Consider the following 27596-nt stretch of genomic DNA (forward strand, 5'->3'; position numbering starts at 1 on the left):
TCAGGGCATTTTTCAACACATTTCAAGGTCAACGTTCATAATTAAAAGCAGAATTAATATTAGACTTGTAGACATCTTTTTCTTTTCTTGCTTAAGTTACAAAAAAGTAGTAGAAGCTAAAGCAAAAAAGAAAGAAAGTGAGAAACTGCACTCTGAGATATAGAAGACTTAACTCCTGTTTGGGATTAAGGTGTTTATCTTTTAAGTTACAGTTGTTATGGAAAAAAAAACTATAGTTATGAAACCTAATTTAATAATATGTGGTAAATATAAATTTTAAATAATAATTTTAACAAAATTATTAAACATATAATAAATTTTTTATTAAGTAAAAAATCATATTAATATAACTTTTAAGTTATAATAACTAGTATTTATTTTAGTACTGTAATTCAAAAATTACGGTGTCTAATCGAAATCTCAAACGCATCTTTAAAAATGTCTAAGTAACAGTCGTATATCCAATGCATTCAAAAGTAGCAAGTAATCAAAAATTACCTCACAACAGATTTTGTGTATTATATCAGACAATGGTTCAGGCGTACTGAAAGCAGCCAGGCTTTTATTATCGTGCAATGCGTCCATATGTTCACGTTTGCCCTACGAAAATGGCCACCAAATTACATTCATTATCATACGCTGTGCTAGTGAATTGATTGGCATAATTAACAGTATAGAAGAATGAGATTAAAATTTACGTTGGGTACTCCATCAATATTGCTAGGAGTGGCAGTGGCACGACGAAAAATATCTTCAATGATACTGAGAATAGGTCTAACATCAACTTCATGGCCAGCCGGAGCATGGTTTGCCAGAACTTGTTTCATCATCTTTGCACTGTCATCGGATGCTGAGATCATCCGGAGGTCGTTTCTCAGGGCCATTTCCTGGATTTCTGGAGGCTATGTGATGTGGCAAACACTACCTTACAATCAATGTATGGTACATCCCTCACTCATGAACAGTGAATGAGTGGGACTCACTCACTGTTCATGTGAGGGATATACCGTACATTTATTATAAGGTAGTGGGATCCATGTGATGTGGGTGTTTGTTTCTCTAGTGATTCAAGCGTGTGACAATTTTTGTGTGATTTATGCCAAGATTTACTTCTGCTGCGTGTCTTTATATATCAATTTTCTCAATACTAAGCGACAAAGGTTGGGTCGTTACGCTGTTTTGAAGTGGGTGTTTGTTTCCCTAGTGACTCAAGCGTGTGACAGATTTTGTGTGATTTTTGCCAAGGTTTACTTCTGCTGCGTGGTCTTTTTATATCAATTTTCTCTATACTAAGCGACAAAGGCTGGGGCGTTACGCTGTTTTGCTGTTCACGCGATGAATGATTACGACTTTTTAGAGCATTCCATTTGCTGGATTTCAGGAAGCCATGTGATGTGGGTGTTTGTTTGTCTAGTCACTCAAAAGTGTGTCAATTATTGCTTGATATCTGGTGAGATTTATTTTTGCAGTGTGTCTTTATATACTAATTTCGTCGATACTAGGCGACAAAGGTTGGGTTGTTGCCCTGGTTTTCACATGCAGAATGGATACAAACAATGAATCATGTGAGGGAAATTATTGGGTGAAGACAACTTAACAAGAAGAGGTTGGAAATTTTACCTTTTTCAGTGACGTTCGTGCACCTGTAGCTTCGGTTTTGGAATGCATTTTTCAGTGACGTTCGTGCGCCTGTAGCTTCCTTTTTGGAATGCAGCAATTTTTTTGGTTTGCCCAATTTGAGTATCAGCAAAATTGAACGAGTAAATTGATAATATTTTCTCTATTTGGAAACCTAATTACTGTATTTATTTTCTCTTCAAATTTTCGCATACCCAAGTACCCGCTCATCACTCTTCTTTTACCTCTACAAATTTCATTACCGAATAACTCCTTAACTGCATTATTCCAAAACAGTAGCAGCAGGTTGCCCTTCTTTTGTTTATTTTAATCATTTTATCACTTACACCTGTACCTAGTTTTGTGTTAGATTCATTTGCATCCGTTGGATGGGATAATTGACAAATCCAACTATCTATTTTTTCGGGATGTTACTTGCAGCAAATGTAAGATAAGCGCTACCCAACGGGTAACATGGTTGTCCGTACACTTGTTGATTGGCTCTCTCTCGTTCCGAGGCCATGTTTCGTTGGAAATTGTGAACTTCTTGTAGTTAATGCTGTATTTGAGTCGATACCACGCATACTTTTTTCTCCCCAAAAGAAACAAAATATCACGTCCTCGTTCATCACGCCCCCAAGACGTGAAAGGTGGTTGCCCATATACCTGCCAACATAACTCTCTTTTTATGGAGACCACCATAAATATATATTTATGTAACACTCTATAATAACTACATAAACTATGGGTCTATATAATTTATCTGGTTATTGTAGAATGTGTATATTACGTAAAATATAACATAAAGGCTCCCTATATATATATATGTATGTATGTATGTATGCATGGATGGTTATAAGAAATTCTAACAAAAATACTCTATTTGTTATTAATAAAGTACTTTCTTTAAAAAAAATTTAAAAACAAAAAATCATGCATTTTTAATCTTCAGGAAGGCTTAAGCCACATATTATGTCTTCAGCTACCATGATTTCTACGCATTAATAGTAACATTGATGATAAGGTTATTTATTGTTGACAATTTTTACAATTGGACAAATCTGGACAAAACAAGTCTTTGAAGCGTTTATTTTCATAATCCGCAATTTATCAGTGTTATCTAACACAAATATTTATAGTGAAAGTTATTGCTTTATTGGTATTGTGATATAGTTTAATGTAATGCACCTAAAATAACTTAATAATTGGTCATTTTATGATGATGTTATTTTCACAACATTAATAATGTAACAATTTTACACTGTCGGATTAAATCAATAGTGTAAAATTTTTTATTTAAGAACAACTAAAATTATTTAATTATATCATAACCGGTTAATAAATAGGTTAAAAACTTTATTTAAAACTTAAAAAGAAGAATTATTATGGATTAGAACCTCTATCTATCTATCTTATTGAATCTTCCTCTCGAGTCTTATCTCTCACGTTTCTTTGTCAGAAAGTTTAGCTTGACTAGAATTAGTGAGGACAATGCTTTTGTGCGATCGTATGATTAAGAATAAAGCTGAAAGGAGGTAAGACGACATCCCCTAGAGCAAAGTTGTAGTCACAGATAGTGATGATCTTTCTCTTTAGTTTTTGATAACTATTTCCTCTATAATCTCTGCAAATACAATATTGTAGCAAGTAATTATAGCAAAATATATCCAAAACATACCAATAAAACTTTTCTTATATACAATAATTAAATCTAATTATCGTGAAAAGAGTACCAACTACTAACTTGCTTCATAAGTGAATTGATTATAAGAGACACGCCGTCAGTGAAATATTTAGTTCAATTTCAAGATTGCGAAGGTCTCTCTGGTGTCTCCCTCTCGGCTCTCTTTAAAGGGGAGAGGAGAAGCCAAGATCTAATAGAACTGTCTTATCTATTCTTTGCAACAAAATGAAATGTGATAATTTCAACAGCATAGACTTTTCACTTTTCTAAGTTTTGGTAATAAGGTATGTTCCCATAAGGGATTACCTCTTATATGTATTTACATGATGTAGAAGTTTTTTTTATCAATTAATTAAAAATAAAAAATCTATTAGTAATTTATTTATTGTACTATATGAATTCAGCAAAAAATATTGTTACCAATCAGATATTTCTGAGAGCATTACTTACCCTTGATAATAAGCACTTTTTACAATATATTGACGAATCCCGTTTGTTTAAACTAATAAAGTCTATAAATAAAATTAATTAGACTTTTATTAGTTTACACAAATCAAATTAAATAAAGCCAGCCTTTTTTTTCTAATGATGTTTAAAGCCCACCCGTCTGTATTATATAAATCCCATAAACAAATAAGATATTTTAAATTTATGCAAATTAATTAAACAAAAGAAGATTTAATCTCTGCATCTATCGCTACTCTCACTCTGTGTATCTCAAGGTAAATCTACTTCTCAGAATTTTTAGCTTTTAATTTAAATTGATCTCTTTTTTTCATTTATAAGTCTTTTGCTTAGCTTAAATTTTTAACAGAAGGATCTTAATCAGAATTTTAGGTAAATTTTTAATTCCATTTTACAGTAATTTCTCCATCTTCTTCCCCCTTTTGAGATTTTGCTTTAATTTTATCAATTAAGGGAAAATCTATTTAAAATCCTAGGCAGTTCACATCAAATTACGACTTTGTAGTCTCTATTTGCTTTTGTTTTCACTCTGTTAGGTTTTTAGAGTTGCAGCTTCACTAATTTAATGCATCGCTCTCTTGCCGTGTTCCTCCGAGTCAACACATCCACTCGGCGTAAGTTTTATTTGTTCATTATGTTGAAATCAAATTCGCGAGAGACTCGCAATTCAAGGCGTTTTAAAGGTATCAGAATCGATATTTGGAGTAGCTTTAAAATCAAAATGTTACATGGTCTGCTTTAACCCCGACTATAAATATGCGCATATAGAAATAGAATATATGATACAACTGATAAGTACAAAATATGAAAGAGATCAAAACATCGAAGTGCAGATATATATATATTTTGTGGTTAATTCTTGCAACATTTACAGGCACGTATCTTGTTCTATTTTGGGTTTTCAGGAGAGTAAACGGGTAGTACTGTGCTAGGAAATTGGCAAAACCTGTGATAAGTACAGTGTTTTGTAGGAATAAGAATAGTTTTTAGTTGAAACTCTACCTTTTTTCAAGATCCACGAAGAGAGAGTGCTATGATGCTAATCATATTCCAATGATAAAGTTCTACTTATGCTGTCACAGGCTTTATCAAATGAGTTGGGTTGGGTGCTCTTACATGCCATTGGTTGCATGCATATGCCGAGTTCATCCACCTTATCATCAACCTTACAAGTTGTGAATACTTTTATAGTGTGTTTATTTCATGAAATAGAGAATGGGAATGAAACTCATATTTACTTGGCAAAATGTAATTTGGGAATGATAATAAAATGTGTGGGTCTCACACAATTTGGGAATAAAGAATGAGAATCCATTCCCATGGGAGGTTGAGAATAAAAATGAGGGAATGAGAATTGAATATATGTTTACTTTTTTATCCCTCTAATTTTTTCATATTTCCCATATTACCCTCATTCAAATCACAATTAATTTTATTATTTTAAATGTCATTAATAATAATAATATTATTATTATTAATAAATTTTATTAACTTTGTTATTTTAGTTATTATTAATTGTTTTTATTTTTATTAATATTATCATTATTAACAATAAAAATAATGATAAAAATAATAATTAATAAAAATAATTAATTTATCATTATTAACAATATTATTAATTATTGTTATTATTATTTTAATAAATAATAATAACAATAATTAATAATAACTAAAATAATAAAGTTAATAAAATTTAATAATAATAATGTAATTTTCATTATCTAGATACATGTATAAATATTATTATAAAAATGATATTAATTAAAATAATAATAATAATAAATGTTAATAATGATAATATTAATAAAAATAATATTAACAGTAATTAATAATAACTAAACTAATGAAGTTAATAAAATATAATAATAATATTAATAATAGTAAATGTTAATAATGATAATATTAATAAAAATAATATTAACAATAATTAATATTAACTAAAATAATAAAGTTAATAAAATTTAATAATAATAATATTATAATAATAATAGTAATAATAACAACAATAATGATAATATTGTTAATAACGATAAATTAATTATTTTTATTAATTATTAATATTATGGGTATTTTGGTAAATTGATTCTCATTCTCATTCCTCATTCCCATTTATTTTGCTAACTAAACACATCAACGCCATTCCAGCACATTCTCATTCTCATTCCCATTTATTTTTGCCAAGTAAACATTGAAATCTCATTCTCATTCCCAACACATTCCCATTCCATGAAGTAAAAGCACGATTAAAGAAAATTATCTCTACACCATTTTGGTTTTATAATCTGTACATTTAACTACCACATAATTGTGATATGTTCTCTGTATCACCGTTGTTTCTAAATTTATATCAATCAACTACATTGACACTAAGAATTTAGATAAAATGAATATTTTATCTCTAAATGAATTAAAAGACCAATTTATCGAAATTTTTTAAAATAAAAAAATTATTTTTACAAGAATACTTTTGAACTTAATAAAATAAATAAATCTCAAAATCCAAGGTTTTATTTTTATAATTATAATTTTTAAATGATAATTCTTGTAATTATGATTTGTTTAATATTCAAAGCTAGTTTAGACTATTGTTATTTTACTGATTAATTTAAACAATCAAAATCGTTTGATAATTTGATTGTATGATTGATAAAGAAACGATTAAAAATCAATAATATTTTATCAATTAATTAAATGGTGATTATAATTTTTTTATTTCTAAAAATTTTGTAGGATAAAATAGTCTATTAATTCATTTAGGGGTAGAATAGTTATTTTATTTAAATTCTTAGTGTCAAAGTGGTTAATTGATATAAATTTAAAAACAAAGGTGGTACAAAGAATATGTCAAAATTTTGTAATAATTAAATGTACATATGACAAAACAAAAATTGTGTAGAGATAATTTTCTATTTCTTAACTTGGTGTCGCAGGACACGAAGGGCAGAAAGAACCAAGAGTACTACAAGAATTGCTCCCACATCCTGATGCATTCACAAGTAGCTAGAAAATTGTAAACTTAATATATTAGATTTATTCAGCTTGTAAAATTAGTATTAGCATGCAATGATATCACATTTTTATCACTTTGATGGATTTTTGGGGGGGGGGGGGGGGGGGGGGGGGGAAGGAGGGAAGTGCTATTGTGATTAAATTCCTCTATTTGAAATTTTTTTTTAACGCAACTAACCTTTACTGACACTTGATTTTCTGATAATTTATAAAAAAATTTCAGTAATTATATTCCGCTGTTAACAAAAATAGGTATAACAAATAATTGATACTAATGTGGCAATAAATTAAATATCAGAAATGATTGACACTGAAGTATTAAAGTTTAAAAAAATGATTATAATTTGTAAATGTCCCAACTCAAACCTAAGACTCTAAAATTCAAAATTTTTATTATTTGGACAACAAACCATTAAATCCATAGAGTTAAGATACAAACATTACATTAAAAATAAAAAAAAACAAAAATATAACAACAAAAGTAAAACCCCTAAATCCCAACTGAAATCTCTTTCCCCCATTTCATCGTATCGTCAATCGACACTTACGAAACACCCACCACCACGCCACCGACACACTCAAAACCTACATCACTGCTTTCGACTAGCCACTGCTGTCATCACCTATGCACCAAAGTCTAATCTCCAAAGTCTAATCTCTGTATTTTTGTCTCTTTTGCTCGGGCTGGAAATCCACTGAAGTGACTCATGATTTGAATTGTCATTAGTAATAAATCCACTGCCATCATTACCCGTGGGCTGTAATAATTTGGAGCCATCATCAGTACTCAACCGTTCATCACCGGTAGCAACTTCTCAGCCTCTCTCCAGCTGCTGCTGCCAGTGGCGGACCTTCAGCCCGGTCTAGCCGAGAAAAAATCATTTATATCCCTTGCTTTTCATTAATTTAGTAAAAGAATAGTGTTTTTATTTTATTTTCATATATGTCCCTAACTCAATTACCCTTCTATTTTCATCAATTTGGCATAATAATATAGTTTTTATTTTATATTTAAATATGTCCCTAACTCAATTACCCTTATGTTTTCATCAATTTGGCATAATAATATAGTTTTTATTTTATATTCAAATATGTCCCTAACTCAATTACCCTTCTGTTTTTATTTTATTTACAAATATGTCCCTAATTCAATTATATTTTTTTCAATTGAAATTAGTGACTTATTTTATAAAATGATTAGATTACATATTTATTGAATAGATTGAAAAGATTAGGGAGCTAAAATTTTATTACTGCTTTATTTATTTAAAAAATTCTAATTTAAAAAAATATGTTAATGTAATAAAACATCGTCATTAGTATTAAAAGTACTTACAGAAACAACATATAATAACAATTATCAATATTTTCATAAAACTTTTATGTGAATTTTCAGATTTTATTTATTAGTTTAAAAAAACTACGAGAACAAATTAAAAAATAAAATTTCAATATTTTAAGGAGCTTTTAATAGAAGAATCATCAACATCTAGTTCTTTAAAGAGAGCTAGAGTGATAAGGTTCTTAGTATTACTCTTTATTTAATGTACTTTGTTCTACTTATAAATTTTTATATTTGCTTTAAAATATAAATTTTAAAATTTAGCTTGGGGTAATATTAAGTATTGGGTCCGTCCATGGCTGCCGCTGCTGCTGCTGCACTACCTCAATCTCTGCCATCGCTGTAGTACTACCTCAATCTCTGTTCAAGGCCTTAATCTCTATTCAAGATAAGCTTAAATGAATAACTGAGTGTCCTATAGCTCTTATGCGTCTGTTTTTTTGGATCTTTGTTGCCAGCTTTTTAGTGTTCTGCAGCTCTTATGTGTCTTAGGCTAATTTATATAATATAAGTCTTATAATTTCTTTTTAATTTCCCCCTGAAAACTGTCTTCTTTGTGTTTTAGTTTTGATTTTTTTCTACTCCTTCGGAATCTAGATTGACCTCTGCAATAACTATGAAACTGTACCAATGAACTAGATTTAGTGACTTCTATCTCACTCTAAAAAGTAACAACATCAATTTTCTTCAATCCTAATCTCTTCTCTCTCACTCGCTCTATTTTATTTTTATTTTTATAAGTTTTTAATTTTTATTTTTTGATTACCGTTGAATTTGATTATATATTTATTTATTCTTTTGGTTTTGTAGAATGCGATGTCTGGTGACTACAATGCAAGGGTTGTGTTATTAATTGAATCAATATTCCCAATGATGCCATGTATTTCATGTATTGATGGAGGGTTGGGTTTTGTTAGAAGCTTTTTATGTTAAAACAAGAATTCTTTGGTGAAAACCATCATATATAACTCAAGAACATTCATGTTGTACCACCAAAAATCGGGTAGAAACTCATATAGTCCCTGACTCCCTGTATTTTAAGATTAGTGTTCATTTAGTCCCTATATTTTTAAAAATGTCTCGAAACATCCCTGCCGTTAAAGTATTAATACCCATATCGTTACTTTTTATTTCTTTGACTTACTTTTACAATATTACCCTTTTATAATAATTTTTTTGTTTGGACATTAATAAAAATAAAATAATTAAATTACCAATTTAACCTTAGAAAATTTTAAAAAATATATATTAATTTTTTTGCAAGCACCATTTGCACATTTGGTAGTTTGCATACAATTTTTGACAATTAAAAATTAATCTAGTTTTTTTTTAGAGTTAAATTGGTAATTTAATTATTTTCTTTTTATTAATGTCCAAACAAAAAAATTATTATAAGAGGGTAATATTGTAAAAGTAAGACCCAAGAAATAAAAAGTAACGGTAGGGGTATCAATACTTTAACGGCAGGGATGTTTCGATGCATTTTAAAAAATATAGGGACTAAATGGATATTAATCTTAAAATATAAGGACTAAATGAGTTTTTACCCCCAAGAATCAATAACAAGTTATTGGAAGTATACTTGAATCCATAACGCTGAATTGTTCTCTTGATTTGTGTGGTTGATCTTTTAGATCAACACGTTCTCCTAGAAATTCTTTTACTTTTCTCTGGGTTCTCTCTCTCTGATGATGTGATGTTAATAGAGAATAGAAAAGCACGTGTGACTTCCAAGGTGTTAATGAACCTTTACAATCAAAAGATTATCTTCCCAATATCTTCACCCCAAGTGTTTCTCATACTTATACACTCACAATTTGATAAGAAATGAAAATTACAACAAAAAGTCTCTTTAAGAGTGGATATGCAAATAATAGCACAATAATGATTCAATAAATGATGATTTGCGAAATGGAAGCTCAATATGTGTTATATGATCTTGTTTATGCTTGCATTTGTCTCTAAAATGAAGTTGAAGTTGGGTTTTTTATAAGTAACACCTGAAAACTAGTCGTTATAGGTAAATTCTAACGCTCAAGCGGTTAGCCGCTTGATTTATCTGGCTAGCCGCTCTAGAATAGTAATGCTACGGTACCACTGTTCATAAAATTATATTTGTGCTTAAAACTTTCTATAATTATACTATGACCCAAAACGTCATAAAACTTTATAAATATGTCCAATCTCAGAATTTCTAAATAATGCTTGTCATTCCTAAAATTTTCTAAAATTATGCCATGGCCCAAAATATAATAATATTTTTTAAAGAAGTCCTTTTCAAAATTAAACATAATACCCCTAAATTTCAAAGTTCTCAAATCTTTTCAATTTAGTCCAAATTTGAAAATATGAGATTTTCCTCAGGTGGCTAGCCGCTGGTCCTCAAACGATTAGCCACTCACTCTCTGTGCAATTTTGGATTTCAAATGTTTGGATTACATTTGGATCCTCAAACTTTCATAAATTATAGTATGGCCCAAAATGTTTTAAATATTTACAAATATGTCCAACTTTAGAATTCAAAATAATACTTATTAAATTCAAAGATTACAAAAAATTTTATTTTAGTCCAAATTACTCAAATCCACAAAATATATAAATATAAAACCTTTTAGTTTATGAAAAGTAATTATTTAAATAAACTCTTAAGTTTCTCAAATGCTAAATTATGAATCAATTAAATCATACTGGCTTTACAAGAATTTGTCGCAATAATTAGTCCGTTGAGCTCCAAATTTTATTCTTGATTGCATCGTTGTCCGTTGAGTGTCTTGAACTTGATTTCACTTGATTCACTTGCATAAATATTATCCTTAAAAAATTAGTGAAAATGTGAAATATAATATTTATTAAATTACTTAAGACACATGTTTGTGATCATCAAAATTACATTATGTGTAGCCCTTTAGGCTAACACTCTATACATTAGAAGCTCACACCATATTAGATACATGAAATCCTATAATACTGAAAACCTTAATAGATCACTTTTAATTGGGCTAACCTTATATGACAGTCCATAACGCATAATTATTCACTTATAAGCCCAACGTTAGATTAAAAAATCCAACATTTTAACCTTTGTTGGAGCTGGAAAGCAACTAGTTTTGTCACACAAGAAGTTCAATTCAATTTTGCAAACCCTAGGACTTGGCAATTTTCTCTGGCCAATCACATAAGAATAACAGTAAGTTAAAATTTTCTTTTTACATTATTCTTTATATGATATGTAATTTTTTTCTATGATATGTAATTTATTTTTAATTTGTTGCCTGAACTTTTGAAAAATGTAGAATATGAGAATTATTACCCAAAAAAGAAGAAAAAAATCCTAAGGGTGTTAACATATATGCTTCCATAATGTTAATTTTGATGAAAACAAACAATATTAAGAATGATTAATCTTTTAAGCTCAAATTGTAAGGGGAGCTTACATTTAGGGGGAGCAATTTGTGGAATCATTCTTTAAATACATGAAAGGTTTGTCATCATCAAAACGGAAGAGATTGTTAACATTTATGTATCCATAATGATGATTTTGATGATAACAAATAAAATTAAGAATGATTAAGTTTTTAAAAGTACAAATTATTTTTTATACATTTTAAATAAATCATTATTTTCAAATTATAAAGGTTTTATATTTAATGGAAAAATGATTTTATAAAATTGGTTGTTTTTCAAGTTTATGGTCTAATTGAAAGAGTTTTGAAAACTTTAAAATCAACAAGTATTGCTTGGAATTCTAGAGATTAGAGAATGACTTATTTGAAAAGTTTCATAGCATTTTGAGCCATATCATAATTTTAAAAAGTTTTGGGAATAACAAACATTATTTAGAAATTCTGAAAATGGACCTTTGTGCAAAGTTTTATGATGTTTTGGGTCATGTTGTAATTCTATAACGTTTTGGGCCAAAAACTATAATTTTAGAAAATAATTCACTGTAGTTGTCAATGTAGCAAAGCGGCTAACCTGATTTGACAAGCGGCAGCCGGATTATGGGCAGAAGCTCTCTGGAATGAAAGCGGCTAATCAGATTCCGAAAGCGGCATGCCAAATGTTCTAAAATTCAAATATTTGTTGTAACGGTAAATAAAAACGGCTAACCGGATTCACAAAGCAGCAAGCCGATTATCACCAGAAAGCTTATAACGGCTAGTTTTTGGGCTCAAACTATATAAACTCAAATCCAATTCATTTTTGGCAATCTTTGCAAGCATAAACAAGTGCACACAACATATATTGAGCTTCAATTTCGCAAGTCATCATAAATTAAATTTTAATTGAGCTATCGTTTGTATATCCACTATAAAAAAGAGTTGTTTGTTGTAATTTTTATTTCTAATCAAATTGTGAGTGTACAAGTGTGATAAACACTTGGAGTGAAGAGATTGGAGAGATAATCTCTTGATTGTAAAGGTTCATTGACACATTGGAAGTCAATTGTAAAGAACTTGAAGACTTGGGAGGTTTGGATAGTGAAATCCTCAAGCCGGGTGAGCTTGGAGGCGTGGACGTAGGCGGGGATTGCCGAACCATGTAAAAATCATTGTATTTGTTTTATTTTCCTTACTCTCTTATTATTGTGCTTTATTGAATTTATTATTTTTTATTCCATTAAGGAATTAGATTAAATTGTTGTGTGGTTTGCTTAGCTTAAATTTTAAAATTCCAATTCACCCCCCTCTTGGGTTGTCTAGTTAGTATTTCAGAGGGCAAATGAGCAAAAATCTACGTCCAAAGTATGTCATCTTCACAGTGTTATTTGTGTTTGTTTATGTGTATTTATTTGAAGGATTAAATTTTTGTTTGAGGTAATATGTGCTGGATTAAGTTATGTCATTTGTTATTTTTGTTATTATTATTTTTTCGCTTTATCAATTGTTCTTGCTATTTAAAGAGTAGCTTTACAAAATAGTGATTGTATCATTGAAGGGGGAATATCTCTTTTATGGGATTTTCCAGTTTTTATCATTATAACTTAAATTCCATGATTGCTTAATTTGTTGAACTTTTGAATATCCTCTGCTTATGTCACATTTATTGATTAAAGTGGCTTAAGATGCTCTGAATGTCTTATTAGTTTGCCGTATGAATGAACTAGATGCTAGGTAGACTCTACAATAATTAAATAAGGCCTAATGTAGTTTATTAATTTCGAACTCGTGATTTGATTGGTTATGTATGAGGTTTAACATGTATTAGAGTGTGTGTGTGTGTGTGTTATTTTGTTGTTAGGTTATGGTTTGTGTATCATCTTTCAAGAGAAGAAAATTATCTCGAGAATGGTTATAAGCTAGTTTTAGTCTATGATAACATTTGTAGGGATAAATCCCTGCTCCTCTTTTCCTCTTTGTGACGATTGTAATGCATTTTACTATTTAGTTTGTGTATTACGGTACCAATTTAGGATGCATGTCAAAGTCTAATTCCGTATAGATGTTTTTATCATTGTTCATTTCTTTGATGGAATCAGAGCATATCCTTCTCCCCCCTCCTCTTTTTTTGTGCCTTTACAGGGGACTTTGGTACTAGTGACCATGGGAATTTTTAGAAATTCACAAGGCAGTAAGCAGTTCCCAAACTTTTTAAGTTCTTTATTGTTTCTTGAATTTATGTTGTCATCAATGCTTTTATCTCCAAAACAGTAGGAGGAGGTCAGCAATTTCCTTCGCTACTATTTCCACAATTAATTTATTGTTTTTTAGAATATACGGATATTGTGAATTGGTGTTGGGTATAGTAGTCTTTAAAAAAAAATTGCTTACAGTAATTTGAACAAAAAAAAGAATTTATATCAAATATTTGATTTTGTTGTCAATAAGAATGGCTACGAATGTTTTGCAGAATTCAGCCAGTAGGATGCGTTTCGGTTCCTTCCTTTTACGACTATCATTCTACCTGAAGGTTTGTTTAATCAAATACTAAAATTTCCAAACATATTTATACTCCTCTTGTTGATTTATCAAGTTACATCTGAAAATTATATCTTATTTTTATAAGCAGGTGCTAAGAACATGAATGTTGCCACTCTTATTTTGGCACTTGTCCGCTTTTTGGTAATCTCTCATAACAAAGAATTTTGTTAAACTCCTGCAACTGATTGTTCATTATTGTGAATTACATTTCCTGCAAGTTTCTACCATTAGAAAATAATGTTGTTAACTAATTGCTACAACGACCAGGGGAATGTTGTATGCATCTGTCTAGGCAATGAAGGAATTCCATATGTTATAATTAATGTCAGAGATTGCCTTTTGAAATGAAGCAACAATGTTTTGTAAATGTAGGTTTTGATTCATTCAAGGATATACAAAATATTTCCATTTCAGTTATTTCCTATAAATGTAAAATTTCCACCTGGAAGCTTCGTAATTTTAATATGCTAGTCATGCTCTTCGGATGGGTGAGGGTAAGGCGGGCTCTGAATTATTTACGCCCTTGGATTGTATTAATTATGTGCAGATTTTGCATCATTTAGGGTCAGTGGCCTTAAACTCAGAGTTTTTTGCCTTTCCATTGTGCTATTTTCTTATCATATAAATGCCTTGAAAATGTCATTAGAAGCGACAGTAGTTTTGTTTCTTTTGCTTTGCTGATAAGTATAAACAGAATTGATAATTTTTATGCTTGTCCATCTTCTTTTAATGTCCGTGACATTTTTATTGGGTCGGTTATAATTTTGAAGTGTGAGTAATATTACTCTTATAAAATTGAAATATGAAATTTGTTATCTAAATAATTTGACACATAATTAAGTAAAATTTAGAAGCACAACACTGAATTTAAATAAATACTGTGAAGTTTGTGTTAAATTATATCGTTCAAAAGTATGGAATAAAAGGTGGTGTGTTTTTTTTTCACTGCCAAACATGGATTTAGAGTATGTTTGGCGTGTAAAGTGAGGCCTGCATGCCTAAGCTGCACAGGCACTTTTTTTTTTCTGTAACTATTATTTAATATTAACTATTGGCGTTTGTTACTGTCAAAATGAGAAGCGTTGGCCTGGATTTGAAACTTTTAAATTTAACGGCTGAAAAGGAAAGGTTATGTGTCAGGGGAAGCGTGGAGAAAAGGGTTTTCTTTTTCTTGTTTTAATTTAATTTATTTATTCCCAAATAATCCAATGCTTGCATGACCATGAAATTATCAGTGGTAGTCTTAATGTAAAATTTTAGTAAATTTATGGAAAGATGTCAGCTTAATTAAATATGTGTCATAATAATAATGACATTAATAAATAATAATGATGATGATGATGAAAATAATAATAACATTGATAAATTTTAATAATAATAGTAAGAGTAGTAGTAGTAATAATAATAATAATATCAATAATAGCAACAACAATAACAATAATAATAAAAATAATATTGAAAATGAAAATAACAACAACAAAGACAATAATAATAAATAACAATAATTAAAATAAGAAAAAAAATAAATTTTATAATAATGATAATAACAACCTGAAGGACAATAATAATGATGATGACACCGCCAACGACGATGATAATTTATTAATTTATTATTATTATTATGATTATTATTATTATTATTATAAACAGTGTTATATTACAATTTGTTATTATTTATTTATTTTATTAATTTTAATTTTTAATTATTATTTAAATTAATGATATAATGAATATTAAGAAATTTAGTTGGGGATAAAAATGTATTTCTAAGAATGCAGTTCTGATTTCCAACTTCTTGGGAATCAGAATTTTAGTAATAATTCCTAACTTTGATAAGGCCTTATATAATAAGATAACAAACATAAGATAACAAAGGTATTTCTAAGAATGGAGTTCTGATTCCCAACCTCCTGGGAATTAGACCTTTAGTAATGATTCCTAAATTTGATAAGGCCTTATATAATAAGATAACAAAGGTATTTCTAAGAATGGAGTTCTGATTCCCAACCTCCTGAGAATCAGAACTTTAGTAATGATTCCTAAATTTGATAAGGCCTTATATAATAAGCTAACAAATATAAAAGTCGCAACAAGCATACCATCAAGATTTCAGCACTTGTACCTGGTACAAATATAAGTTTATCGGTTGAAGACTTGAAGTCGATTGGAAAGAAGATCAAATCATAAGATAACAAACGCCTTTAGTTTTATAAATTTTAAAAGTGAAATTATAATCTCTTGTGTGTATCTCATTCACACCCATTCTTAATTATTAGACAATCATAAACCATCCAAGTAAAACACATCCATAATTGTTTTGGTTAATAAGAAGAATAAGAAAAGTATTGATGCATTCCCTTGCCCATTCTATTCTTACCACCAGTAAGTCTTACCCATTCTATTCTTACCACTCACTCAGGATGGGAGTAGTGTGGACCCATAAATTTAGGAATCATTACAAGAGTTTTGATTTCTAGAGGGTTAGAAATCAAAACTCTATTTTAAAGTATGACTTTTTTACCCCCAACTAAATTTTTTAATACTCATTTTATCGTTAAATTAAATAATAATTAAAAATTACAATTTAGTAAAAGTAATAAATAATAATAATATTTTAGTAAATAATAATGAAAATAATAATTGTCATTATAATAGTATTTTAAATAATAATGAATTTAATAAATTATTACTTTTATTATTATTATTATTAACAACAAAATTTATTATTGTTATTATTATTTTTGTCATCATTATTGTTGTTGTTGTTGTTGTTGTTGTTATTATTTATTAGTGTCATTATTATTATTACACATATTTAATTAACATGATATCTTTACATAAATTTGTTAAGATTTACATTAGAACCATGACTAATTTTATGGTCATGCGAGTATTGGATTATTTGAATAAATAAATTAAATAAAAAAGAAAACCTTCAAATTTGGATTATCACGTAAGGTAACAAACGCCTTAACTATTATATTCTGATACAAATCAATTATTATAATTTTTAATAAAATGTATTAATTTATCGGTAACAAACGCCTTAACTATTATATTATGATACAAATGAAATATTATAATTTTTAATAAAATGTATTAATTTATGTTTACCTGAAAAATGAAAAAGATGCTCAACTCCACTGCAGACAATCATATTTTGCCAAGAAATCTAAATAATCGATTAATATAAATACTAACATATTTATTATTAGACAATATACATGTAGTCATCGGCGGACTCAATTAAGGCCCAGGAGAGGCTTAAGCCCCCTCTGAGCCTTAATTTTTTTTTAAATTTAGGCCGTAAAACCCCTTCTAATTATTAAGTCCAACACTAATATATTAAATAATTTGGACTTTTCTCAACAAAGACAAAGTATTTTGGGCTTTTTAATTAAATCCATTTAAATAATAAAAACTTTTTAATTTAATCAAATTCTAATTTAAAACTAACTTACAAAACTCATCGTTTTATATTAATAATAAAAAAAATTAAAGGAATAAAAAAACAAATCTCAAAATCATGAAACTGTGAATCACCAAATCACAAACACTGGCCACCGCCACCGACGAACGTTTCCATTCCTGCTGCTAGTCTACCACCAACTCGTTGTTATCTGTCGCCGCGATCGCTGAGCCTTTCATGATTTCGTCCCTTTCTAGATCAGCCATAGATTGAAACATGTATTGTGCTTGAATGTTGTTTTGAAGTTTGACTAATGATTTTGGCCGAATGAATGTGCTGCATCTCTTTAACTTCGTTCATCAATTCTTATTCTGATAGCTATATACAAAATTTCAAAAGTAAAAGTGGATTTGTGAAAAGTGAGCAATTCTTTAATATTCAAATTGAAAGGGAAAGTGGTGGGATAGTGGGTGCTCCGTGAAATGATGAAAGTGGTGTATAATTTATTATATAAATTATAAAAGCAATCACTTTGTTAATGCAAATAAATGAGTAATTGAAAAAGTAAAATTTGCAATCATGTATCTTTCCCGCGAGCCCCATTGAGTGTGTTGTCAAATAATATTTTTATAATATCAAATTTGTATTAAATTAATTATTCTTGTTCGTTATTTTATTAGGATTTAGCTTTATTGTGAAATTTAAGTTGATGTTGTTGAAGTTGATGCAATCATTTGATTTCGTATTTTGTTTATTCTTAATGAAAAATATTATTGGCTATGCAAATGACTTGTCACGAGCACTACAAAGGAAAGATCAAGATATTTTGAATGTTGTAAAATTGGTTGAAGTTTATAAGCATAACTTTTAGAAGTTGAAAGATAGTGGATGAGATTATTTATTTGGTCAAGTTTCTACTTTCTGTAGCAAGCACGATATCGATGTTTTAAATATGGATGATTTGTTTTTAATTCCAAGGCGATCACGCTGTAAAGCTCGAGAGATCACAAATTTACATCGGTATCGAGTTGAGTTATTTTATGCTGTCTTAGACATGCAACTTCAAGAGCTAAAAAATCGTTTCAATGAGTCAAATACTGAGTTGCTTATTTGTTTGGCTTGTCTATGTCCAAATGATTTGTTTGCAGCTTTTGACAAGGAAAAATTACTGCGACTTGCTGAATTTTATCCTAAAGATTTTTCTACAATAAATCTTATAGCACTTGAGATGCAACTTGATGTATACATTACAGATTTACGATCTAGTGCAGAATTTTCAGAATTGAAAGGGGTTGGTGAACTTGTAAGGACAATGGTTAAGACTAAAAAGGATAAGGTGTACCCGTTAGTTTACCAATTGGTTGCATTGACTTTAATTCTACATGTAGCTTCAGCCATGAATTTTGTGAAGAATTGACTTCGAAACCGGATGAGTGATCAATGGCTGAATGATAACTTAGTTGTATACATAGAAAAAAATGTATTTGCTTGTATTGACAATGAAGATATTATTTAACGTTTTCAAAATATGAAAACATGTCGAGAACAGTTGAAGAAGTTTTAAAAATAATTATGTCAATAAAAGTGAATATTTTACTTATTATTTTTTCAGTTGGCTTTTATTATCTTGTCGATTTCTTTTATTAATTAATATTAAGCCCCTTCTGAATTTATTTTCTGGGTCCGCCACTGCCTATAGTACATTATTTATTATTAAATAAGAAACCTGCTCAAGCGCAGTAAAGAAACCCATATTAAACTAACAAGTTACTTGCTACCACACACAATAACACTCCAGTACTAGACTCTTAAGTGCCCAAGATAATGCAAAGGCCACAAGAGTCCCCAGTCAGAAAACAAAATCAAAGCAAAAACAAGCAATTCAAGCGACACTGCAGTTATGTTACCACTTGAGACAAATCTCAAGTGGAAACCTTATTCTAATAATTAGTTCAAACCAAGCTATAATATCTTGCTCACTCAGGGCAGCAGCGGTACATGAAGAACATCTCCATGTCGTGGCCACAGTCTGCACAGGGCACCCTCCCCGGAATTGCCCCATTAACGCCGGCAAGGATAAGACGATTGCAATGTTTTCCGGTGCGAATTTTATGCAGATAATTGTTGAGTCCTTCAATAAAACCCGTTTGAGAAGCATCATTTTGCCATTCATGAAATTTTTCCATGCAATCTATAGCCGCCGTGCCCTTAGCGCTTGCCGTTTCTTGTGTTTTTCCCCTCCAAAATATTGCCCATCCTTGATCACTGCCATCAAAACTAAGTAGTGTCATCACCTCTCGCATTATGTTATCTTTTTCTACAGACATGCCATGTTGCAGTTTCGAGTAGAGCATTCTCTCTAATCGTGCCCAAAAGAACCACATTGCGGTGCCATCAATCACGATATGACTCGAATCCTCCTTGGTGATGATGCTGCTGATTTCTTCCAGTCTCTTCTTTGCATTTTTCTTTCCAACATAAGCCATTCCCCAGTTAATTTGAGCTTTACTTGCTACAGCTTTTGCTGAGTTTGTGAATTTTCTGATCCACGCCGCATCATTACCTCCGTACAAGCATATGAATCTCTCTTCTTTCATCTGATAAAAGTGCATTACATTTCAGTATTGATAATGTTAATATCACATTGACATACTAATACTGTTCGATGAACTTAATTGAAACGTAAGTACCCATTGAAGTATGGTGGCATCAATGCCACCAACAAGTAGCTCAAGTGTCCAGGACTTTTCCTTCCAAAGTGCTTCTTCCGTTTCAGCAGTGAAAGGGAAGGCCGAAATTCCCCATATCCACAACGTGTGAAAAGCATTTTGGTTCAAAATCCTCCCTTGTGGATCCACTGACACTAGGATCGCCTTCTTTGAATACTTCCATTCCTCTTTGATGTACTTAATGACTGCAGGTTGAATCGTCGCAGGATCTTGGATAGTGTACCATGGCATCCGTTTTTGTAGACTCTCAAATTTGTACAAGGTTTGTTGCCAATCAATTGACCTGTCCACAATTGGAAGCCACACAATTCTGCACTCTTTGCTTGCTTTGAGGTCTTTATACATCTTCCTTAGAACCAAAATTTCTTCTTGGGAAAGATTATCAAGGCTCGAGATGAGTAGTAACACATGCTTTTTCTTCAATACATCAATTTGAACCTGTTTTCATAAATAGAAGTCTATTGTTTCATATGCGGTAACGGAGTTAATTTGGAGCTGGAAAAAAGCATGTATAGAAAGGAATTTGGCAACAAACCGTTGTCCTGGTTTCACCATCCACAAGATCCTCAGCATAAATCAATGCTCTCAGAACCTTGATATTGTCCTGGTTATTTTTTTGAAGAAGGCGCACGAGATTATTATATTCTTCAATTTGCCTAATCTTATCTGCATCCATGGTAAGGATATATCAGAGGGGGAAAAAACATCAGTTACAGGAACTTTCGAGATGTACATTCTCAAGGGCTCACCAATTTGTTGACGCCAAAAGTCAATTTGCTTCTTGAGGTTCTCGTACACGTGTATGTTGCTGACCTTATGAGCCAATGTTGACAGTTCCAATTCATCAGTGGTTGATGCAGTGTACCTGAAATATAGTGACGGAGTTGGTATATTACATGTATGAATGGTGATTAAATTGTGTTCGTAGATGGCTTACTCGTGTCTCAAGCCTCTGAGGCTTAAAATTCTTGAATTGCAAGCTACAATACTTCGAAAGGTCCAATATGCAGCTTGGTAATGAGCCTGGTCCATGGACATTGCTTGTCCGTCATTTGAAATATACTGAGAAGGTAGCTGCTTGAACTCAACAATGCAATTGGTTAAATCCAACATGGCCCCGATGAGATTGTTGAGTTCATCAAGTTGTGGCTTTAAACCGTCATAACCCGCTGGAATTTCTGGCAGTTGCTTAAGCACAGCCACAGAGTTGGCAAGTGAGTTCTCGGTGCAGAGCTGAGCAACAAGACAGAATTCCCCATAATTCACAGCAAAAGCTGCTAAGGATAGCACCATTTTTGTATCCCATGAGTAGCTCGAAAGAGTGTTGAATAACGCCATAGTTGTTGCAAGTGCATCTCCTCCTCCCGAGCACTTGCATGATATCTGCAGGTATATGTATACAAAATTAAAGTCAGGGCATTTTTCAACACATTTCAAGGTAAACGTACATAATTAAAAGCAGAATTAATATTAGACTCGTAGACATCTTTTGCTCTTCTTGCTTAAGTTACAAAGTAGTAGAACACTTGGGTCCTGTTTGGATCTAGGTATTTAGCTTTTAAGATAAAGTTGTTATGAAAAAAAAAAATTATAACTATGAAACAAAAGTTAATAATACGTAATAAATATAAATTTTAAATAATAACTTTAACAAAATTATTAAACATATAATAAATTTTCTATACAAATAAAAAATCATGTCAATATATCTTCTAAGTTACAATAACTAGTGTTTACCAAACATTTATTATTATAAAAGTTAACAGCTGTCTAACCTTAATCCCAAATGCATCTTTAAAAAGGTTTAATAACAGTGGTATATCCATTCAAAAGAAGCAAGTAATCAAAAATTACCTCACAACAGATTTTGTGTATTATATCAGACAATGGTTCAGGCGTGCCGCTGAAAGCAACCAGGCTTTTATTATCATGCAATGCGTCCATATGTTCATGTGTGGCCTACGAAAATGGCCACCAAATTATATTCACTATCATACACAATGCTAGTGAATTGATTGGCATAATCAACAGTAAAGAAAAATGAGATTAAAATTTACGTTGGGAACTCCATCAATTTTGCTAGGAGTGGCAGTGGCACGACGAAAAATATCTTCAATGATGCTGAGAATAGGTCTAACATCAACTTCATGGCCATCGGGAGCATGGTTTGCCAGAACTTGTTTCATCATCTTTGCACTGTCATCGGATGCTGGGATCATCCGGCGGTCGTTTCTCGGGGCCATTTCCTGGATTTCTGGAGGCTATGTGATGTGGGTGTTTGTTTCTCCAGTGACTCAAGCGTGTGACAATCTTTGTGTGATTTATGCGGTGTTTGCGGTGTGTCTTTATTTATCAATTTTCCATATACCAAGCGACAAAGGTTGGGTCGTTACGCTGTTTTGCTGTTCACGTGATGAATGATTACAACGTTTTAGAGATTTTCATATTAGTGGGACCATTTAAAAATCAATTTGATTTATTATCGTCTTGAATGATACAACTTTTTGCAGCTTTTGAAATGAGGGGACCAGTAATATTCAATTTAATTTAAGGCAATCTTTAACTTACATTTGGTATACTTTACAATCAGTAAAAATAATATAAAATAAAAGAAAATTATTATTATTCTATTTTTATTTTGTTTTAGATTCATCTAATCACTACAAAATTTTAACATGTATTTTGCATCTTTTTTTTTTTACATTTGTATCAACTAGCCATTTTTACATTTAGACTATTAAATAATTTTAATAAAATGACAATTTTACCCCAAATAAATTAAAAGATTATTTTATCTTATAAAAACTTTTAAAATTAAAAATTATAATCATTAAAGTATCCCTAAATTTAATAAAAATAAATCCCACATAGAGGTGCTCAACTGATTTTTACTAAATTTAGATTTTAAAAAATTTTAATAATTATTTTTATTAAAAATTATAATTTTACAAAATTTTAATATAAATAAATGAATTTATTTATTAAAAATTATAATTTTGTAAAATTTTATTAAAATAACTGAATTTATTTCTTGAAAGAATAAATCCTAAAATTTTAATAATTTAGGAGATTTTTATTAAATCCCAAAATTTTGCAATTATTTTTATAATTATAATTTTATATTAAAATAATTTTTATTAAAAATAAAAATTCTAATTTTGGGATTTATTTTTATTAAATTTAGGGATTTTTTATCATTATATTTTTTATTTTTTAAAGTTTTATAAAATAAAATAGTCTTTTAATTTATTTGGGGGTAAAATTATCATTTTATTAAAATTATTTAATAGTGTTAATGCAAAAGTGGCTAGTTGATACAAATGTGAAAAAAAAAAAGGTGGTGCAAAGTACATATTAAAATTTTATAGTGGTTGGATGAATATAAGACAAAATAAAAGTGGTGTAATGATAATTTCCCAAAAATAAATAACAAGTATGTAAGCTATGTAGGACTAACGCTGAGAAAAGAAAAATGTTATTCAATTCAACGGTTCCATTAGTAGGATAACTTTATTCAATAAAGAAGTAATTAATCAAGCACTCTCGATGAAATTGCGTGGATAAATATCGTACAAATAAATGGTTGCTTCAAGACATATTTATTCATAGATATCACTTTTCTTGAGATCTTTTTTGTCTCTGTCAATTAAATAAAAAATAAATTGATCCATAAAGAAAAAATATATCTTAACTCAAAAAATATGTGAAGTTAAGGAGAGATAAGCGAAAATTACCATGTTATAATCATTTAAAACTTGGAGTGAATTTTAAACGAGGAAAAATATTCACGTGGCATTACTTTGTCATATTAATTTTATTGCGTCCAATCTATAACCTTGGCACAATGCTAGTTGCAGTGTATTTCCCAGATAAATAAACTAAGACTTTCGATTTGCATGACCAAAACTTCGTTCTCATTTTAGGAAAAGAAAAAAGAAAAAAATTGTACAAAGATATTTGAACTTGTCAATATATTCTACACCCCAATTTAATTAAAGTTTTTTTATTAAATTAGTTTTTAGTAAAATTGCTTAATTTCTTCAACATATTTCAGTTTTTCTTTCCTCACCAATATTTTATTATCGTAATATCAAATTGCAAAGGGAAAATAATAACTACAACCCAAAGGTTTGAGGAAATAGTTATGTAGACCCTCAAGTTTTCAACAAGGATACCAAGACCTTCTTTTAACTATAATACCATTTGTAGATGGTAACTTAAAAATTGACTTTAAAATTTTTTAATAAATACAAATATAATTAAAATAGTTTAATTTGTCTAGTAGAGTAATAGTATTAGAATTTTTTTAAAAAATAATTTTTAAAATGTAAATTATTATATTTATTTTAATAATATATTTTTATTTATTTAAAAATACTTTGGGTTAAGTGAATTTTACAATTAATAAAATATATCTCATGTTATTAAAATTATTTTATAAGATATTAAAAATAATTTAAATTTTTATATATTTATTTAATATTAGGCTTTTATTTTATTATAAAATCTAGTTTAATTAAATTAAGATATAATTATTAAAATATTTTTTAAATATTAACATTATTTTAAAATGTTATATCATTTACATTTATTTTAATATTATATTTTTATTTATTATAAAAAAAGTAGATTCAATTTTTTAGAGTTAGTAAGACAAAAGGGTATTATAATTAAAAAAAAAAATCTTAAAATTTCTTACTAAAAACTTAGAGGTCCATTATTTTTTTTTTATTTTAAGGTGTAGGTGTCTTTTTCAGTTTTTCTCAATTGCAAACAGACTTACTGGTTTTTCAATTAATAATCAATTTCACTGTTGTTGTGAGCCATGATCTATCAAAACTTTAGAGAAAAACAATTCTAACATGGAAAAGTACAGATCAAAAAGTCTTGTACCACCTGTTAAATAAAATGTATGAGGTTTTTCACTATGCATCTTTAAAATAAAAATTGACAATTTTTGAAGTAAAATGCTTAGAATTACAATGATAGAAAAATATATGCTAAGAGAAAAAAAAAAGATAAAGATCCAAAATGATTGTACATTAGAGAGAGAAAAGTCTAAACAGAGATTCCAATTGAGCCTAGTTACATGAATTTTGGAAAGATATGAATAAATTAAATAATAATTTTTTATTTTAATAATAAATATATTTTGAAATATAGATGTAGAGATCAAATTGATAGCCTCGATTTATTGATAGAGTGGGTCCTACTTTGCATGATGAGTCTTTGAAGAGGGGGTTAAAAAATGTGCTTCGGTTAACGTTATCACTTTCACGTTTAGCATGCTCCTAGAACGTGTAACATAGTCTTCCATACACTTGTAAATTAGCTTTCTCTCGCTATGATTAGAATAATTCTATTCCAAGTTGTGAACTTCTTGTAAAATAAAAATTGTAAAGATATTATCCAAAAACAACCTTTTCTAATTAATTATTTTCATTGTTATTTATATAAAATTTCTAAAGTTAGTTTGGCAATCAAATGGACAATGCCATTATGAAGCCGTGAGGTATGCTGCAGTTAGGGATGGCAAAAATCTTCACGGAACGGGTATCTTCAGGGATTTTCTCTATTCGAGAAGGGTATGAGGATAATTTCATACCCAATTTCTTATTTGGAGAAGGGACGGGAAAAACTTTTTATCCAATTTCTTATTCGGGGAGGGGACGGGGATGAGGTGGAATCTCCATCCCCTAGCCATTTCCCCATTTTAATTTTTATTTTTATTTTTATTTTTTAAAATTACTAGTAAATAAATAATAAAATTTGAATTATAAAATTATAAATATTGGTAAAAATAACAAATATCAAAATATTTATATTATTAAATTTTTAGGCCTAATTAACTAATTAAAGTCCTAAATTTTTATTTAGGACATTAAAAAAACCGGATAAATTCTATTAGCCCAAAAATTTTGTTTTGATTTTAATATTCATTAAATGTTTTAAACTTAAATCTATTTTTTATTTATTTTTAGATGTTATAATTGCCCACAGCGAATCACAATTTTAATATCTAATTTAATCTAATCTAATCTAATTTAATCTAATATTTGCTCTTGATTTGCTCCGACTTAACTATTGTGATGTAAAGGGAATAGTCCACATTTATAAAGTGTCCACGCCACCATTGAAAAAGTTAATTTTGAATCTAAATTCGATTTTATTTGTAACAATTTTGTATTAGACTATTAATTTATTCACAATAGTTTGTAAAAGAAGTTTGTATCCCTTACATGCTGCGTTACTTACTAATTTAATGTATGTGACTTTTGTAATGGATATTAATGTAAGATATATTTCAAACTTTACTTTTATTTGAATTTTTTATTTTAATATGATTAACTCAAAATCGAAAACAAAAAATGTATTAGTTATTCAGGAATCGAGGATCCTTGGGGATCTCCTGTTATTATTCGGGGAGGGGATGAAGATTCTCTCAAGTAATTCTGACGAGAATAGGGAGGGGACGAGGACATACGCAAAATATCGAGAATGGATACGGAAATATTGGTCCCCTCCCCTCCCCTCCCCATTGCCATCCCTAGCTGCAGTGTGGGGTTGTGTGGTTCCTTCAGCTTTTCCTGGATGTCCAAGATGGTCCAACAGTTCTCAGTGTTACTGCTTTTTCTTCCTATCGCCAAATCCACAGCTTCTTGGCAATCACATTCAGTGAACTACTTTCTTAAAAAAAAAAAAAAGAAGAAGAAACAAATATCATGCATATGTTAATCTTCTGGAAGGCTTCAACGGCACAAGAAGTCTTCAGTGACCATGACTTCTATGCATGAATGGCAACACTTATGATAGGATTGTTCATTATTGACAATTTTTACAATTGGACCAATATCTAACAAAAATATTCATAGTAAAAGTTATTACCTTATCGGTATTGTGTTATAGTTTAATGTAATTCACCTAATATAACTTAATATAATAATTTAGCAAGACACTCCAACACTTACCAAAAACTATAACCTGATTCCTCATTTCCTCCCATAATACTCGAAACTGGCCGTCATGCAAATGATCCAAAAACTTTTGTCTAAAATTTAATTAGTATTAAAATTAATAATGAAGTTATTTATTGTCCACTATGAGATAAACAGTTTAATAATGTTTGCAGGTACTACTAATAGGAATGGTTGGCAGCTTGATTAGATTGTAAAAAGAATTCAAATAAGTTGTAGGCTTGAGGTACAAGAATCGTAAAAGGAATTAATAATATTTTCATTGATTTTTTTTTATCTTATAATTAGATTAATGGTTTGTTATCCGGTCATAATAACACCCTTAGATAAAGTTATATATTTAATTTTCACTAACAAAATAAATACGTAAATATTTTTAAAGAGTATTTGAAGTCAAAAATATGCTCTCTATATCCCGTTTTATTTAAATTTTTATTACTAAATCA

General features: G+C 29.4%; 1 protein-coding gene and 1 long non-coding RNA gene across 2 annotated transcripts; one reads left to right on the top strand and one right to left on the bottom strand.

The window, feature by feature from the left end:
* The first annotated feature begins 675 nt into the window (after positions 1-675).
* On the top strand, positions 676-22497 carry LOC127900530 (uncharacterized). Its single transcript, XR_008052710.1, has 2 exons — positions 676-772; positions 22308-22497. It is a non-coding gene; the product is annotated as an uncharacterized LOC127900530 (long non-coding RNA).
* On the bottom strand, positions 19138-22419 carry LOC102631158 (protein SIEVE ELEMENT OCCLUSION B-like). The gene is made up of 7 exons (XM_006477536.3): positions 22234-22419; positions 22031-22135; positions 21114-21559; positions 20926-21041; positions 20712-20842; positions 20138-20614; positions 19138-20044 (listed from the first exon to the last, which is right to left on the bottom strand). Exons 1-7 carry the CDS (start codon positions 22417-22419, stop codon positions 19424-19426), a joined length of 2082 nt encoding a protein of 693 aa, XP_006477599.2. The 3' UTR covers positions 19138-19423.
* Positions 22498-27596: the final 5099 nt, after the last annotated feature.

Source organism: Citrus sinensis, chromosome 3 (assembly GCF_022201045.2).
Source record: "Citrus sinensis cultivar Valencia sweet orange chromosome 3, DVS_A1.0, whole genome shotgun sequence".
Taxonomy (NCBI): Eukaryota; Viridiplantae; Streptophyta; class Magnoliopsida; order Sapindales; family Rutaceae; genus Citrus; species Citrus sinensis.